Source organism: Prionailurus bengalensis, chromosome C1 (genome assembly GCF_016509475.1).
Source record: "Prionailurus bengalensis isolate Pbe53 chromosome C1, Fcat_Pben_1.1_paternal_pri, whole genome shotgun sequence".
Taxonomy (NCBI): domain Eukaryota; kingdom Metazoa; phylum Chordata; class Mammalia; order Carnivora; family Felidae; genus Prionailurus; species Prionailurus bengalensis.
In genome coordinates, this window is record NC_057345.1 from 24,140,858 (window position 1) to 24,160,240 (window position 19,383).

Below are 19,383 nucleotides of genomic sequence, written 5' to 3' on the forward strand. Positions count from 1 at the left end.
TGTTTACTCAGCTCACCTATGACCCAACATATGCACCGGCCCTGCTGGCTTCTCAACATCCAAGAGTCTCCCTCAGTTAAAAGTAAGAACTTGCGGGCCGCTGGTTAGCTTTGGGCCAGCTGTCTATCTCTTGACCCAACTAGTTGTAGCCTTGGGGATGGAGAGGGAGGCACAAGGGAGGAGTGTCTAGCACGCTTCCTAGAATCTCAAGACACCCAAAGCTGCCTGGCATAAACCATCCCCTCCAGAGATATCAAATCATGCCACTTCTCCCGAACATACCTTCCTCTTTATCCACTCCCTTGTATTGTTTTTCCTGCCTGAAATGTATTTTCTTCAAAGCGCAGCTTCGGTACATTCACAGTGTTGTGCAGCCATCACCATTGATTCCAGAACATTTCGTCACTACAGAAAGAAACCCCATACCCATCAGCAGCCACTCCACATCCTCACCCCCACCCCAGCCCCAAGCAACCACTCATGTTTTCCATTCTCTCGGGTACGTATCTAGAACTGGATATTGGATACATTGCAATTGCCGGGTTATATGGCAACTCTATGTCTAACTTTTTGAGGACCTGCCAGACTGTTTTCAAAAGAGGCTGCACCACACTGTCCATCCCCATCAGCAAGGTATGAGGGCTCCAGTTTCTCCACACTCTTGCCAGGACTTGTCACTGTCCACCGTTGTTTTTTTGTTTGTTTGTTTTAGCCATCCTAGTGGACGTCAAGTGCTACCTCATGCAACAGCCTTTTCTACCTCACATGTCAAAGCCCAGTTCAAATGTGACCGCCATGGAACTTCCTTAACCTGCTCCAGGCCAGACTGTCACTCATTCTCCATAATACCATCATTTATCTATTGATCTATTACCATTCCTGAGCACCCGGTACATGCCAAGCACTGTTCTAGGTGAAGGTACAGTGAACGAAACCAAAAATCCCTGTGCCCTGTGGAGCTGGCAGAAAGAGACAAAGTTTGTGAAATGGTTGTTAAGGGCTAAAGCATAGCCACATAGTAGAACATGCCAATGGGGGGGGGGAGGGGGAGGGCAATTCTAAAGTGAAAGTCATGGAAGTTCTCACTGAAGTTAAGTTGAGCAGGAATTGAAATTGTCTGAACTATGGAACATCCATGAGAGATGTCAAGTAGGTTTTGAATAATGGGTCTGGAGTCCAGAGAATAGAGTCCAGGTAGATAAAGCAGAGGTGGAGATCATGAAGAACCAGAACCTCAGACTAAGGTGTGGCTGCTAAACTAGGTGAAACCTCAGAGTATGAGATCTGTCCTAGAAAGCAAAACTCTGTGTTCATTTTCTATTGCAGTTGTTAACAAATTAACACAAACTTAGTGGCTTAAAACAACATAAATCTATCATCCTACGTTCTGTAGGATGTCCTACATGGGCCTAAATCATGGGCAGGCTGAGTTCCTCTTTGAAGACTCTAAAATTAGAGAACGTTTCCTTGCTTTTTCCAGATTCTGGAGGCCCCCTTCCTCTATCTTCCAAGACAGCGACACTGCATCTCTCGGACCATTCTTCCTTAGTCCCATCTCCTTCTGATCTCAGCCAGGGAAGAGTCTCTGCTTTTAAGGACTCATGCAATTAGACTGGACTCATCTAGATAATCCAAGACAATCTCCCCATCTCAAGATCCTTAACCACAGCCAGAAGTCCCTTTTACCATGCAACATATTTACAGGTTCCAGGGATTTAGAGTATGAACGTGGGGTAGTGGGTTGGTAGGTATTACTCCTCCTACCACAATAAATGAAAGCATTTCAAAGAGTGATTAACTATGTCATATGCTAACACGTCAAAAAAAAGTTAAGGATTAAGAACTGACCATTGGACTGGGGCGCCTGGGTGACTCGGTCAGTTAAGCGTACGACGTCAGCTCAAGTCATGATCTCGTCGTTCTTGAGTTCGAGCCCTGCGTTGGGCTCTGTGTGGACAGCTCAGAGCCTGGAGCCTGCTTCGGATTCTGTGCCTCTCTCTCTCAAAAATAAACATTAAAAAAAAAAAAAATTGACCACTGGATTAAGTACCACAGAGGTTCTAGTGATCTTTACATGGGCAGTTTCAGTGGAATCAAAATCTTCATTGGAATGGGTTCAAAAGACAAAAGTAGAGTGTACAGTTACATAACTCTTTTGAGTTTTGCTATAAAGAGCAAAGGGGATGAGTGTGGGTCAAACAGGATTTTAACATGGAAGAAATAATAGTACATTCAAAGGCTGACGGGAGTGATCTAGCAGAGGTAAGTTAATGAACAGAAGGAAGAATGGCTGGATCTGGGCCCTTTGAACAGTGATGGAATCTAGTACACAAGTGTTAGAGCTTGCCTGAAGAAGGGCCGGGACAATCTGTCCATACAACCAAAGGAAAGACTGAGCATACAAGCAGAGATGCATGTAGGTAAGTAGAGATGCCATCAGGCAGGAGCCTGCGGAAATTTCCTTGTTTCTATTTTCTTAATCTGGGCGGGGGAGGCCGCAAACTGAGAGAAGGGGGAAAGAATTAACATTTAAGTGTTCTCGGGGAAAGTCAAGGAGTAAATAAATCAAAGAGAGAAATGAAGCAGGATTGTCAGACGGTACTGTCTATCTAAGGTCACGACTTTAAACACAGACACGGAGTCAGCGTGTCCAGTTGCACAAGTGCACACGTGCAAATAAGGGGGCGGACTGAACTTCACCAAAAATGGAGGTTAGCCAGGCAAGTAAAATGAAGAAAGAGATGCGGCAGGGCAATTTGCCACGTAGCCAAGTGAATGGAACAACAGCCCACTGAATGGAAGCTAGATAACGAAGACCAGAAGGTGGGAACTTTAAAACAGGGAGGAGGCTCAATGAACTGTAAGTCACACAGTACTCTATCTGCTTACTCTGTTCTTAACATCTACAGATCTAACTCCTCTCCTAAACTAAGGTCCTCACAGTGTGAACAGTGTCTTGTCTTCTCGTCCTTAGTACCCTAGCAGATAAGCTTGTTTTCTGAATGAATGGGTGGATGCTGACCCATGGTTTGAAAGAAATTCCCCACCCCGGACCTAGGATATATAATGTTCCTCCTTCCTTACTGTTCTTTAAGAGTTCAAGTAAAAAATTGCAATGCTTCACCAAAACCTATGGTATAAACAAATCCTTTGGTCCTAAAAGCCAGCAAGTTATTGGGAACCCACCTCTTCCTGAGTAGTTTAAAAAAAAAAAAAAAAAAATCCTGTGGAATAAGATGCTGAATTCCTACAATGTTGTGTCCAAGAACTGAACCCCGAAATGTACCAGATGTATCCCAACTGCAGTTAAGTTCGCCATATTGAACACCTGGGTGGCATGAAATCTTTGCACTTCCCAGCCTCTAATTATTTCACCTCCTTGCAGTAATTAGCAGGATCCAAAACAGACCTTGAGAATACTAAGTTTTCTAAGGAGACATAAATGAAATTCAACCTGGGGTGGAGAACAATACACAGACAAAGAGCATGTAAAATATGTTTTATTGTTCTTTAAAAGGGTTCAGGGTTTGGTTTTAAATCAGGCTGCACACCTTTCATCAGTCTGACATCTCTCTCACCATGTCAAACTGGCTTCAGCTAGCAATACTTCATTAAATCCAAAAGAAAAAAAAAACTTTTAATTTTGAGGAAGAAAATCCAGTTCTGAGAACAATTAACATTAGTATGTAATTTAAAACAAAATGAGGGATAATGTTTCTTGTCGCTTTATACACCCTTCTCCTCATACAGAACCAGGAATGTAATTTTCCTAACTCAGGCAGGCACTGATACTGCTGGACACTGCACACACATATACACCCGACACATGCGCGTGCGCGCGCGCGCACACACACACACACACACACACACACACACACTCCCCACAAACAACAAAAATCAGAGCATGTCAAAGGGAAAAAGTTTGTTATTGTATTGATCAAAACCCTTGGAGTCAACAGACAGTCTGAGTTTAGATGGTATGCTGTTCTGATCTTGAACCTACGTTAATGGAATCTATTGTAATGTTCTGAAATAAAGAATTTTGGAGAGTACCATCATTTTTCACTTTAAAATTCTAGAAACAATTTCAGAAAGCATTATTTTGTTTTGTTTTCAGGGATGGGGGAGGAGAGAACCTACATACTTTCATTTAGTTAAAAATCAGAACAACTCCGGCACAGGAAATAGGCAGTTCACATAGCCAGCCAACGTCTGAGGTATCATCAGTGTGAGACAAGGTCCCGGTCCATTCCTACTGGCCTAGCTGATCCTAAAAAAAATGGGAAGTTTATGGCTCTGCATAGCAAATTCCAGCAAGACAAGATGACCCTAAGCCTTTATTCAAATCCTTAGCAGCAGAGCACTATTAAGTAATGTTTAGATGAAGGGTGCAAGAGCCCTGGATGGTGTCCTTCAACTTGCTTTGTGAGTGCAGCCCGGTCACGACTGCTTTCTGCAGAAGAGCAGAAAAACAGCTTCTCTAGATCAGCACAATGAACCCAGCAAAGAATCTGTAAAACTGATACTACACCATTTCATCAACAACACAGTCCCTTTGCTATTCACTGGGTTGCTTTAGGTCTCTCTGCCACCCTGGATGGCCTGTGGACACATACTCACTAGGCATTGTTGGTTTTGAACCAGCGATTTTTTTTTAATCTCATAAAGAACCTAGTAAGAAAATAACAAGGCAATCAGTGGTTAAACTTAACTGTACATAGAGGGGGCAGTTTGGAAAATATGCATCACAGGCATTTCTCGAGTCCAAAATACCCCATCTTTGCTGTTAACTCCTTCCACCATTCTCAAAAATTCATAGTACGAGTAAATCCTGAATAAAAACTTCAAACTATCGGCATTCTCTGATAACATGAGACAGAAAATCAGAGTAATGCTACGACCCACAATTTTCGGTGATGTACAAAGTATGCTAACTCTCCGCCTGGACACACCTTTAGTGATGGCCTGGAGCGCTCCCCTTCAGAAAGCAAAAGTTTCTGGGATACCTACTTAGCTTCATTGGTTGGAAAAGAGAAGAATTCGACTCTCAGCTAAGTTCTCTGAGAAGAAAGACTCTTTTTAAAATGCCATTTCCCCACTAATTTACCAAAACAAAACCAAAACAAAAGGCTCCTGGCTACGTTGCCTAATGTTGAATAGGGTTTTCAAGAAAAGAAACTAACATGAACACCCCATCATCAGTAAAGACTAAAAACCACCTGGATCATATAATATATATGCCACTGCTTTTTTTTTTTTTTTTTTTTTTTGGTGTTTTTTGTTTCTTTTTTTTTTGTTGGTTTTTTGTTTGTTTGTTTTTTCTAAAAGTGCCCAGGTGGGCTTAAGGCTGCCAGACTGCACACACGTCTACAGCAACAAGGGCTTCTCCTATTCCATCTACAACTTGTATCGGGGGTGGGGGGTGGGGGGATGGGGAAAGAAGAGAAGAGAAAAATATACGCCCACCACCACCAAAAAGAAAAAGAAAGAAAGTCCCACAACAGGGAGACCTATGTGCCAAGCATAATGGAAAAGTGTGCTCCCCAAACAGATGGTTCTGCACAGGCTAATGTTCTGCTGGTTTTCCTTAGAGACCTAGTTTGAAAAGTTAAAAAAGACAGGGGATTTTGATATAATTCAATTCTGACAGAAATTCAAACTCCAACAATTAGGAGCAAACTCATCCTTCACTGAATTAATCCCTTTTTTCTTTCTCTTTTTCTTTTCTTAAACATTTTATTCATGTTATAGAGGGATTTCTTTTTTGCTTTTTTCCAATCATTAGGAGAGTGGTTGAGGAGTACTGAATCCATCGCTACTTTGGTGACACAGTTAAGATTCCAGATTCACATTTCCAGGTACCAAGAGTTCCCTCTAAATGCACAATCAAGTCAGCCTTCGTTTACACTTCTTTCTACTGAACACAGCAGTGCCCATTGGTGTCTCTGACACGCAATCGCATCTTAGGTCGGTATTTCTCCAGGTAAAGCAGCTGTTTGGAATTGAATGCTCCCCTTCTTTTTCTGAAAATACAAGAATGACAAACTTTATCATGTAAAAAAGCTATCTGATTCACTGAAATGCATTATTTATGGCCTAAGGCTTTTCTAACTTCACGCTGTGAAAACCAGTATATTCCTTGTACAGTATCACTTCTTAAGAGAAGGGGCTGATGAATGACCAAGTATTAAATGAAGCAGCAGGCACAGATGGCATTCCTTGAAATATGCCACCTTCCTAGAGCTGCTACCATACATTTCATGACCTCTTGTTACAGTCTTTTCTTTTTTTCTTTTTCTTTTTTTTTTTTTTTTTAAAGAAAAGGCTGAAAGGGAAAGGACAAGGTATTAACTGCCAAAGAATTCTGGACAACAAAATAACATGGCCCATTATTCCAGACTGATGCCAAGATTCTGTCTGGGCACTACCATCCAGATTTTGTGCCTGAACAGGTCACTTAAGATTCTTAAGTGATTAACTGCTCCTCTATAGATTCTTCCTTGTCTCTCGGTCATAGTTGCACTTGAAAGGTGTTCTGGACATCCACTAAAAGAAAGAGTCACTCGATCTCTGAGACTCTACTACCTATTCATTTTAAAGATTCCTAGATATTCAAGTCATATTGGACAGATTCTTTAGCGTCCAAATTTGCCACCTAACTTAAAAAATCTTTAAATCTGGGAGCCAACAGTACTGTTACAAGTTTATCACTTTTGATTTCTTCGATCAAACAATATTTTAAACCAACAAGTTACTCCATACTACAAAAGGGTACTTTCCATAATTCCTTCTTCTTGTATGGTCTTGCTTTATGTGTTTCTGAACATAAAACTTCCTACTCACTGTCTTATAAACTGAACTGCATCTTCATACTTCATTCCGCATTCAATCAAAGCAAGTGCAACCAGCACGGGTGCCCTATAGAGAGAAACGCATCTGTAAATATCCACAAGTCTTTGGAATTGAAGGATTTTTTTTTTTTAACCCAGGATTACATATTACCAAAACAACACGAAGTCTGAGCTTCCCTTTTTTTCCGTGTACTAAAATAGCTGCTATTTTCCTTATACAAATGTCTGTATCATGATAGGGTCTATGGTGTTACCCACTTTTAGTAAAGCACTAAATTCTACACCTCGTTAAGAGATCTTTATTTAAAGCACCATCACATTAGATCTCAAATTTTCACATTATATGTCATCAAAAATTCTTCATTGGCCTTTAACCAGTACTGTAGCAAAATAAGTGAACAAGTGTGTCATCCATACTAAGCATCTCAGCATTTTCATTACAAATCCATTTTAATATCATTTCCTCAACAAATACTAAAAAGGTGCTACATTTCTTCAACAAAATCCTTTCTGTGAGCTACGAGAGTGTCAGAAAATTGGTATTTACAAACAGTTTTCTATATAAGTATCTTTTTTTTTTTTTTTTTTTTTTTTAACATCTAACAAGGGACATTGAGGCCTGAGCAGGTCCCAACCTGTCCTTGGTTTGGAGATGTTATCTGCCTCATAAAGCAAAGGAGAGGGTTTGTCTTCTGGGAAGACAAAGTTGTCTCCTCTGAAAAAGCCTCCTACATAGTTGGATTTGGCATCTTCCAGGAATGGGAAGGCAGGGATTGGGGCCTAGGGAGTCTGTGTTTTCAGCTGAGGGAGAGACAGAAGACTGGATCCTGATCAGAGAGTCCAGAGTGAGATATAGTTACCTCCAGGACTCGTTACTGTGAACCCAGCTTGGGCTTCATGACAGTCACAGAAGCAGACTCCTTAACAATAAAATAATACACACAAAAAAAATCTAACAAGGGAAATGATGTTTGAAAATGTCTACTACCTGGGACCGCAAGCTGGTACAGCCACTCGGGAAAACAGCATGGAGGTTCCTCAAAAAACTAAAAACAGAACTACCCTACAACCCAGCAATTGTACTACTAGGCATTTATCCATGGGATACAGGTGTGCTGTTTCGAAGGGACACATGCACCCCCTATGTTTATAGGCGCACTATCAACAATAGCCAAAGTATGGAAAGAGCCCAAATGTCCATCGATGGATGAATGGATAAAGAAGATGTGGTACATATAGACAATGGAGTATTACTCAGCAATCAAAAAGAATGAAATCTTGCCATTTGCAACTACGTGGATGGAACTGGAGGGTATTACGCTAAGTGAAATTAGTCAGGGAAAGACAAATATCATATGACTCCACTCATGAAGACTTTAAGAGACAAAAGAGATGAACATAAGGCAAGGGAAACAAAAATAATATAAAAACAGGGAGGGGGACAAAACAGAAGAGACTCATAAATATGGAGAACAAAGGGTTACTGGAGGGGGTGTGGGTGGGGAGGGGCTAAATGGGTAAGGGGCACTAAGGAAATCTACTCCTGAAATCACTGTTGCATTATATGCTAACTAATGTGGATGTAAATTTGAAAAAATAAAATTAAAAAAAAATTAAAAACTATATATATACAAAATTGCAACAAGAAAAAAAAAATCTACTACCTGGCACCAACTTTGGACTACCTGCTAGAATAGGTACTAGTTACAAAACTGCCAAGTCCAGTTAGAACACTACCTTCACCCTCAGAATAAAGACTGAAGCTTCTGACCCTGAAGAAGAAACTGTAAGACACTGATATGAAAAAAAAGGAAAACAGCAAACAAAAGGGCTAAGCAGAGGTAACAGCCTGAGTCACCACCACCTTGAGACAAGAGCAGCCTGCACTAATGTTCTGAGTCAAAGTGCACGTCATAAACTGGCATTTAATCTGCTGCCGATGAGAGTGTTGCGGCACCACTCCACACAGTGCTCCAGGAAAAAGGCTTTGAAATCAACATCATTTTTCATTCTCTCTACATCTCCTTTCAGGAGTTTGAAGTTCAGCCATCTTCTCTCCACCTATTAACTTCCCATTCATCTCAATCCAAAATTAACCCCATATAGATTCTTTAAAATCTAAAATTATTTTCATTTTGTTGCCTATTTCAAAGACCTAAGCCTTTGAATATGTGAAATAAGGGGGCGCCTGGGTGGCTCAGTCAGTTAGGCGTCCAACTTCAGCTCAGGTCATCATCTCACGGTCCGTGAGTTCGAGCCCAGCATCAGGCTCTGTGCTGGCAGCTCATGGAGCCTGCTTCAGATTCTGTGTCTCCCTCTCTGCTACTCACCACTCACACTCTCTCAAAAACGAATAAATACATTTTTAAAAATTGAATATGTGAAATAAGGAGAAGGAAAAAAAATACTGAATTAAGACCATATTTTTTTTAACTCAAATAAGATAATTACATTGAATCAGTTTCAAAACAATTTCTGAGTGATCATCTACTAAACCTATTATGGCATTAGAATCAGACAGCCAATGAAACACAAAAGCTGTCTCAAGAAATCTACACCAGTTTTTGCTCATTTCCTTTTCTTTCAGGCAATTTAATATTTAGTGTCATAAATACAAATTTTACCAAAGTGAAGTTTTTGATAATGAATTCACAGACAAAAAAGGAAGAGCTTACCTTCCCAATCCTGCAACACAATGCACTGCAACACAGCAACCTGGCTCTTCACGAAATTTGGTTTTTAACAGGTTCAGCCAATCGTCTACTATCTGATTAGGGGGTGGTGCTCCATCATCAAATGGCCAATCCTGGAAAAGAAAGATCTTTTACATTAAATTGTTATTTTCTCCAGGATAATATCTAATGCAGAATAGCTGCATAGTACACAGCGGGGATTTAAGTGAACTAACTGTACTTTATATACCTATTCTTAATACTGCAATTCTGATCACTATTGAAAAATGATCCAAGACCAAAATTCCTTCTCAAATACATGTAGTCAGCACTGTAAACATCTAATTTTATCTTATGGAGATCTTTTATCAGAGTGATGAGAAACCAGTGTTCCTCAAATATTTTATCTGAATAAAGCAGTAATTAGACATAATAGAGAAAACTATAAAACCGAGACAAAGTAAGAGAGGATAAACACCTGTCAGTATGATGCAAATGTCCACTCTGGCAAAGAATACCATCTGACCTGTACAAATATTTTGAGGATTATCCCCTCAAATAGCTCTAAGTTATGATGTCTTTCCTTTAGAGGAAGACTCTCAAGAAATCACCAGTAGTTGGCATATCGTAACAGAAATATACTACCATCTTTGTGCTTATGTATTAAAAAAAAAAAAAGTAGCAAATATTTTTAAAAGTTCTGCCTAAATTATACATATCCCATTTAACAAGCACAGTACCAGACGATAGGGTCCTGAGCAAATGGAGAACTTTTTCTTAAGTATCCCTTTCTCTTTATATTCACCAATTTGTGCATTTTTGGTTTTTTGTTTTTTAAGTAATCTCTACACCCAAAGTGAGCTGAAACTCACAATCTCAAGATCAAGAATTGCATGCTTTACTGACTGAGGCAGCCAGGTGCCCCTTAGGTTGCTTTTTAATTAAGACCAACCCCATGTGCATTTATCATATAGGCAGAGGTTTATCTTCCTTTCTACCTAGCAAAAGACCTAAGAAACCAACATAAATCAGTTCAGCTGGTTAAGTGTCCAACTCTTGATTTCGGCTCAAGTCGTGATCTCGAGGCACATGAGACCGAGCCCAGCAATGGGCTCTGCTTGGACAGCGAGGAGCCTGCTTGGAATTCTCTCTCTCTCCCACTCTCTCTCTGCCTCTGTCCAGTTCACGTGCATGGTGCACACTCTCTCTCTCAAAATAAATAAACTTTATTAAAAAAGAAAAAAAAGGGGGAAGGGAATTCACATTTTGCAGTCTCTCTTCCATCTAGCTTCAAGGACAGAAATGCAAAAACACTGGGAATTTTTTTTAAACATAAGATTATCCTAATGAGATTGGATAAGGACACTTTAAGACACTAGAGAAAGAAAAAGAGAAAAGTGACAAAACACTAAATTGATTCTACACTCATGGGCACCACTAGAACATTTCATGTAGCGCATTAGCAATGACAACACATTATGTTTGATTTGTCAACTACACCCCATTATTAAATGGCTGTCAGTGTTACCATTAAAAATGTCACCATAGAGTTTAACTGTAAATAGCAGTAAAACAAGTTAGTGCCTTAGTTGAGAGCTTATTTCCTCTAATACTTCCTAAAATGTACCTAGTTAAGTAACAGTAATATGAAATATGCTTCACTTACTCATATAAGCAGTCTCTACCAAAAAAATCATTAAAATAATTTAGAATGGTCTGAACTTCAAACTGATGGACATAAATGAAACTACCATTATTAGTCTTTTCCAATATGCCTCTGATTTGTAAGAACATTAGTCAAAGGATTTAAAAAGTCTTATTTTGGGGATATGCCCTTATAAAGTGTTCCAAACCCTCCTCACCTACCAAAAGTAGATTAACGATCCACTTAAAATCTCTGTCTGGGAAAAGGAAAGAAATTCCAAGCTTAATTCTAAATGTTCTGGTTTTTTATAAGCTTAAATTAGACCTTTAATTTTATCTGATCACAGCTATTTGAAACAAAAACAAAACAATAGCCTAGATTTAAGGGCCTAACATAAATCCCAGCCCTACCATTATCTATCTTCTACAAACTAGTTCAAGTTCTTTAGTTCATTTCTCTTTCATCAAGGTGTTTACCAACATTACTGATTCAAACAGACTATGGCCAACCCACAGTTCATTCCCTGACCCATGCCATCTGTCAAAAACGGATTTCTCATCTGGCCACTGGAGATCATACTCACAACACAGGAAAAAGAACTTGTATTCAGCCTAGTTTCAGAAAAAAAAAATTTTTTTTTTTAACACAGGGCTACATTTTATACAAGCTTCTACTTATTCCCCAGTGATTTACAGCCAGAGGACCTTAAAATCATTTAGAAACGGGAATGCAAGCAAATTATTACCATGCCATACTATTAAAATACATTTTTTTTACAACATAATGTTTGGGGGCACCTGGGTGGCTCAGTTGGTTAAGCGCCTGAATTTTGATTTCAGCTCAGGTCTTGATCTCATGGTTCGTGGGACTGAGCCTCAGGTGGGGCTCTGTGCTGGCAGTGCAGAGCCTGCATGGGATTCTCTCTCTCTCTCTCTCTCTCTCTCTGCCCCTCCCCAGCTTGTGCACAAGTGCACATATAGTTCTTCCTCTCTCTCAAAATAAATAAGCATTAAAAAAAACAGGGCGCCTGCATGGCTCAGTTGGTTAAGCGTCCAACTTCGGCTCAGGTCATGATCTCACAGTTCAGGAGTTCGAGCCCCACGCTGGGCTCTGTGCTGACAGCTCAGAGCCTGGAGCCTGCTTCAGATTCTGTGTCTCCGTCTCTGTCTGCTCCTCCTCCACTTGCACTCTTTCTCTCAAAAATAAATAAACATTAAAAAAAATTTTTAAACAAAATAAAAAATAAATAAATGTTTAAAAAAAAAAAAAACCTAATGCTTGGTTGTTTGTTTTTATGTTTTCACCAAAATGAAGGCGAGGTGGGGCGCCTGGGTGGTGCAGTCGGTTAAGCGTCCGACTTCAGCCAGGTCATGATCTCGCGGTCCGTGAGTTCGAGCCCCGCGTCAGGCTCTGGGCTGATGGCTCGGAGCCTGGAGCCTGTTTCCGATTCTGTGTCTCCCTCTCTCTCTGCCCCTCCCCCGTTCATGCTCTGTCTCTCTCTGTCCCAAAAATAAATAAAAAACGTTGAAAAAAAAAAAATTCAAAATGAAGGCGAGGAAACTTTACAGATCAGATATGAGACAGCTGCCTTACCAAGAAGGCATTTATTTTCTTTGCAACTGACTTTCCAACCACGGATGACCAATGCATTAAGACTACAAAAGTACCTCTCAATAAATAACCTTGTACCAATATCTTCTTTATTACTTTTTTCCTAACCAACTACTTACAACACCACAGTGTCTTCCCACAATCAAATCAAATAGCTCTAAGACACCTAAGACTACAAGGTCATTTCATTACATGCTCTTGCAATTTAGACAACTATTTAGGGGAAAATAGCCTAATGCTCCTGTTTCTGATACATGAAATAGTGTATTTAGGGGCTAAGGAGGAATTTAAAATAATTCCAAGCACTTTATGCTCAAACTGAGCATAAATAAATCTAATCACACATGAGCTTGTTAGAAGCCCACCAAAACGTGTCAGAACCTATGCTGATTACTCTAGAGCAAGATGCCTTCTCCCTCTCCCTTCTTAACCTCTTCTCCAACCTTTTTGTCCCCTATAAGTTATCCACAAAACATTAAATAACAAATAGTATTTGCAAAGTGAGACAGAATACAGCTGACCCTCAAACAACATGCATTTGAACTGTACAGATCCACTTACATGCAGATTTGTTTTCAATAAACAAAGTACGGTACTTTAACGTATTTTCTCTTATTTTTTCTTAATACAATTTTCTTTTCTCTAGCTAACTTTATTGTAAGAATATAGTACATAATACCTATAGCATACAAAATACGTGTTAATGGACTGTTGATGTTATTAGTAAGGCTTGTGGTCAACAGTAGGCTTATTAGTAAAGTTTTGGGGAAGTCAAAAGTCATATGTGGATTGGTGTCTCTAACCCCGCATTCAAAGGTCAACTGTATTTCCATGTGACTTAATTCCTGATGGAAATTACTTTCAGCTAGATTCACAACAGTAGCCTAGAAACAAAAACTAAATATTGCAATAATTTCCTAGAGAAAACAAAATTAAATTTCCATTTTCTCGAAATAAGTGTACATTAAATTTTGCTTTTCATTTGTTGAAAATACTTTGCATATATAGACTTTAAGGGCACAAATGAACAAAACTGCCAATCTAAAAAGTTTAAAAGACTGCTATCAACGTTGTACCTCCTATAAGCTTAAAAAGCATACTGAATGTCCAGTTTTCAAAACAGCTATGTTTAAAAGGTACTACTAGTAGTTCGTAATGAAAAATGCAAACACTACACACTCACTAGAACGTGGATTCCTTCTTTTTCAACTGGAGCTTTATCATATGTAGCATCACAAACTCGAACCAAAGTTGTCACTCCATACTTCTTAAGTTCCTTTGAAGAAAAACAAATATAAGGGAACTTACTTTTAGAATCTGCAACCAAAACTTTCAAAGCATACAATTACGAATTGAAGCAATGAGACATCATTCTCAAAGATCAAAATCATTCTCATTGTGGCAACATATAGAATGGACACTCAAGTTCTTAATGGAAGCATCACTATGATTCACCTTTATAAAGGGCAGTTTGGTAACCTGTCACAAAACCTTTGAAAGCACACACACACTATGACCTAGAAATTCTACCTCTGAGAATTTATAGTAACAAAGTAATTAAATATACACCCAAGACTTAGGTACCAACACGTGCAGCATGGGCTGTTTGGAATGGTAAAAAGGTAGAAACATTAATGGTCCAAAAACAGGGGAACAGTTAAAGAAAGTATGGCATGGGGCGCCTGCGTGGCTCAATCAGTTAAGCGTCCGACTTTGGCTCAGGTCATGATCTCGCGGTCCATGAGTTCGAGCCCCGCGTCAGGCTCTGTGCTGACAGCTCAGAGCCCGGAGCCTGCTTCGGATTCTGTGTCTCCCTCTCTCTCTGACCCTCCCCCTGTTCATACTCTGTCTCGCTCTGTCTCAAAAATAAATAATAAAACATTTAAAAAAAAAATTTTTTTTTAAAAAAGAAAGTATGGTACATCCATACAGAATACTGTGGCAGCTATAAAAATAATACTAAGAAGGTTGGGGGGGATGATAAAATATAATGTGATCCTATCTATATGAATGTAAGCAAATATATACATATATGTAGAGAAAAACATCCAGAAGACAGGTATTAAGAAGAGTTAAGTATTTTTAAACTGTCTTTTTAAAAATGCTTTAATGTTGATTTTTGAGACAGAGAGAGAAAGAACCTGAGCAAGGGAGGGGCAGAGAGAGGGGAGACAGAGGATCCGAAGCGGGGCTCCGTGCCAACAGCAGACAGCCCAATGTGGGGCTCAAACTCATGAACTAAGAGATCATGGCCTGAGCCGAAGCCAAAGGCTTAACCAATGGAGCCACCCAGGCAACCCTAAACTGTCTTTTGCTTATATGTATCTTCTGATTTTTACATACTAAGTACCACTGCTTTTTTAATTTAAAGAAACAAAAGGTGGGATGCCTGGCTGGCTCAGCTGGCAGAGCATACAACTCCATCTTGAGGTTGTACATTCAAGCACCATGTTGGGTACAGAAATTACTTAAAAATAAAATCTTTAAAGGGGCTTCTGGGTGGCTCAGTCGGTTGAGTATCCAACTCTTGGTTTCAGCTCAGGTCATGACCTCACAGTTTCAGGGTTCGAGCCCCACGTCTGGCTCTGCGCTGGCAGCACAGAGCCTGTTTGGGATTCTCTCTCTTCTTTACCCCTCCCTTGCTTGCACTTTCTCTTTCGCTCAAAATAAATAAACCTAAAAACATTTTTTTTAATTTAAAAAAAAATTTTTTTTTCTTTTTACATTTATTCATTTTTGAGAGACAGAGAGAGACAGAGCACAAGCGGGGGAGGTGCAGAGAGAGAGAGAGGAAGATAGAGAGGAAGATACAGAATCCAAAGCAGGCTCCAGGCCCCGAGCTGTCAGCACAGAGCCCGATGCGGGGCTTGAACTCACAAACTGCGAGACCATGACCTGAGCCGAAGTCAGACGCTTAACCGATTGAGCCACCCAGCGCACCAAAAACATTTTTTTTAATGATTAATAAATAATAAAATATTTTAAAAAATAAAAGGAAACAAAAGTAATTTTGAAATTAAGATTAAAAAGTGGTATCATGTTACAAAGCCAACAAACATATAATTATAGCCAGAAGCCTTGCTCCTTTAAAAATTTTCCTCCAGGGCGCCTGGGTGGCTCAGGCAGTTGAGTGTCTGACTTCAGCTCAGGTCATGATCTCACAGCTCATGAGTTCGAGCTCCACGTCAGGCTTTGCACTGATAGCGTGGAGCCTGCTTCAACCCTGTGTCTCCCTCTCTCCACCCCTCCCCTGCTCTCTCTCCCTCTCAAAAATAAACATTTAAAAAAATTTTTTTAACAAATAAAAAATGAAAATTTTCTCCAGTAATGCCTAATCCAGTGACTACCTATCTTCAGTGGGTCACCAACATCTTTTTATAGTTGCAGGACAGTGGCTTCTGCCACTCTTGGAGTCTATGGCCAAGGAATCCACAGGCTGAAAATAGTATCACATAATTCAACCAGGCTTAAAGGTGACTGAACAAGCTAAGGGCACACAGGCCTGGAATCAACTTACACACTGTGTACACACAGTTAAGAAGCTCAGGGAATTATAAGTATAAATAAGCAGGAACAGTGATATCCTACAAGTGTCCATCATTTGGTTAACTAAAGGGTAAAAGTTATTCTAATTGCTAAATGACTTTATTTTTCAGAGAATGGCCTTCTTCTAAAACAGACTCAGGAAAGTTGTTGCTATTACATGGAGTCAGTAATTTTAAAACACTTCAAAATACAAATAAAATCCTATTAAAATGAACTCCATAGTAGCCATTCATTGAAAGGTTATGGTACAGTTTTTTATAGTAAATATTTGTGTCCTTATGAAAGTCAAAACCTCTTCTGAACTCCATTTTGCTATCTGTAAAATGAGAGGGGTAGATTTAGAATCCCTAGGAGTTCATCCAGCTAAGTTTACTCTATAAATACAGCAGAGAAAATGAAAGATCTGACATAAAAATGTTACCTATAATACCTTTCCTCCCCATAAGGTTTTGATCCTTGCAGATGATAGTTACGACTGATAAGTAGTTCTGGAGTAGCTTTTTATCAAAAGTGGCTAGAATATTTGAGGCAGACCTGGATTTCAGGGTCAGAGACAGTTCTATATGTTGTGTACCTCTAGCCAAATTACTAAATTACCAAATTGCCTTGAACCTCAATTTCCTCATCTGTAAGAGGAAGAAAATAACAGTACCTATACCTCATAGGGCTATTCTGAGTAGTAAATAATATAACGCCTAAAACTGCGCTTTTTTTTTTTTTTTATAAGACTGATTATAACGTTGGGTACATACTAAGTATTCAATAAATATAATTTTTATTATTAAAAATCTGACAAAAGAACTGCTAATTATGTAGAAAGGATATTAAAAAAACCAGCACTAGACAATCTCCCCAAACTCTATAAGTGTTCTTTTAAAAAACTGTTGTAGGGGTGCCTGGGTGATTCAGCTGGTTAAGTGCCCGACTCTGGATTTCGGCCCAGACCATGTTCTCATGGTTCGTGAGATCGAGCCCTGCCCTGGGCTCTGCGCTGACAGCACAGAGCCTGCTTGAGATATTCACACTCTCTGCTCCCCCCCCTCCTCTTTGTCTCTGTCAGCCCCTCCCCTGCTCACTCTCTCTCTAAATAAACTCTAAAAAAAAAAAAATTGTTATAATTAATTCAACCCAATTTAAACAGAGACTGGGAAGGATGACCACCCATATTCCAGTCACAGAAATAAATGGCTTTGTGGTAAGAGATTTCTTTACTAATGGTGTTCACTTATAATGGAACTTTACCTATAAATCAATCCAAAAAGTAGACCATACTACAATCTTACCTCTGTGAACTTGTTGAGGGTAGCATTGGTAGGGTTGTGAGTTATCAGAAAACGCATGTTCTCATAGGAGATCTCCACAGGGGCTGGACGGTTCATTATGGCAAACAAAAAGTGTGAGCGTGCGTGTGTAGGTGTGATGGGGAAAATGAAAAAAAAAAAATCAATAAATCTTGAAATGTTTCACAGCAGAAAACATTAAAAAGACCACTAAAATGCCTAGTATCAATCAGTGTTTTCTCTATTCAACTTGTTTATTCTTTAAGAAGCTTCTCTCTTCAAGGTAAGCAGAAGTATTTAGAATCCACTTGAATCCAAATTCAACTTGGGCCTCAATGTCTGCAGATGGATACCTTCGGACTCCAAAAATTCCAACTACATACAAAACTGAAGTAGCCTTTACTACATTTAGGCACTAGTGAGACAAGTTAAAAGTGTAGGTTGCTTTCCACTTTTGCTTACTTGATGCTTAATTTTACTGGAGTCATTAAAAGAAATATGCTTGCAATAAAAAAAAAAAAAAAAAAAAAAAGCCAACTGTTTCTGAGGCCAGTCTCGGTGTCCAGAGTCTTCAAGGCAATGTTAATTATGGCACATAGAAGCCCCAAGCTCACTTGTCAGCGAAAACGCTGTGCTGAGCCTGGCAGAAGTCTGCCCTCACGCTCAGAATCGCCATAAATGTGCAACGTATATTCCAACGAAAAACCTAGAGGAGAAAAGCAGAAGTAAAATGAAGTGGAGGTTGACAGCATAGTAAACATGATGCTCAAAGTCATGAATACATTCTCTGTGAGCCCAAAGAGCTCTGAAATGCTGAAATGCCACCAAGTTTTAATTACTGTCATCTATGAAGACTAGGATAAAAATGTATACCAAGAGTTTTAAAAGTCCAAAATTCAAAAGTGTGTTTTTTCTTTTCCAAAACGGGATTCAGCAAAATTTTCCAAAGCGGGATTCAGCAAAATTTCTGTGTCAATAAGATTATTTGTAACTCAAGTCATTTTTTAAATGACCGAATTTTTAAATTCACTTAAAATAGTTATTAAAAGATCCTTAAAGAACCTTCCGTCCATAGGCTCTTCGTAAAGTTCACAGCAATCTTATTCTTCTGCTTTGATGGTTAAGTCTTTCATATACACACTTTGCTTAAAATAAGATACATCTGTAAATGGATGAAGGATATTTACCAAAATTTCACTCTGAGGACTGAATTCTTTCTATCCAAAGGATATGCAATGGCCCCCAATTATAACACTAGTCCATAAAGTACTTTTTGAAAAATTAGCTTATTTTCCTCACAACTCTGAGTACTTATTGCTACCTAGAAGGAATGAGGAAAGAGCATCAGAAAAGTGAAATGACTTGTCTAGGTAAATGTCTTCTGTTAATCCAATGTTTTTCCAATGTACCACACATAATGCCTGCTACCTCAACTAATGCATGAATCCCATCATCTCATTTCTAGCCCAGTTTACTTCTTTACTATTTCTCACATCACATCTCTATCTCAAGAGTACAAAGCATCTAAAGGTCATTGATTCACACAGCATTCTTCTGCCCAAGTATTAATCCATCCCCAAAACAAGGCAAAAAACTGGCAGAATTTTTTAGTATTATTTTGGGCCTGCTGCTTTGAAACACAGTAACCTTTATAGTTAGCTCAGTCAGAGTATCAAGATAATCATAAATTGCTCTGAGGATGCCTGGCTGGCTCAGTCCGTAAGGGTTTGGAAGTGAGGATTTGGGAGTTGGAGCCCCACCTTGGGGGTAGAGATTAC

The 19,383-nt window shown here is 39.3% G+C and overlaps 1 protein-coding gene across 3 annotated transcripts in view; it reads right to left on the minus strand.

Annotated features, from left to right (window-relative positions):
- Positions 1 to 3,482: 3,482 nt before the first annotated feature.
- Positions 3,483 to 19,383, minus strand: part of PTP4A2 (protein tyrosine phosphatase 4A2) — a 32,047-nt gene continuing 16,146 nt past the window's right edge. For 2 of the 3 annotated variants that reach the window (XM_043574380.1, XM_043574379.1), the window contains exons 2-6: positions 17,609 to 18,311; positions 13,963 to 14,055; positions 9,527 to 9,657; positions 6,844 to 6,918; positions 3,483 to 6,023 (exon numbers count right to left, since the gene is read on the minus strand). In XM_043574380.1, coding sequence (XP_043430315.1) covers positions 5,915 to 6,023; positions 6,844 to 6,918; positions 9,527 to 9,657; positions 13,963 to 14,055; positions 17,609 to 17,704 — 504 coding nt within the window. In that variant the 5' untranslated portion in view covers positions 17,705 to 18,311 and the 3' untranslated portion in view covers positions 3,483 to 5,914. Of the gene's footprint in view, positions 6,024 to 6,843; positions 6,919 to 9,526; positions 9,658 to 13,962; positions 14,056 to 17,608; positions 18,312 to 18,792; positions 18,927 to 19,383 lie in introns of all 3 variants that reach the window. The other variant, XM_043574381.1, reaches the window with a different exon arrangement.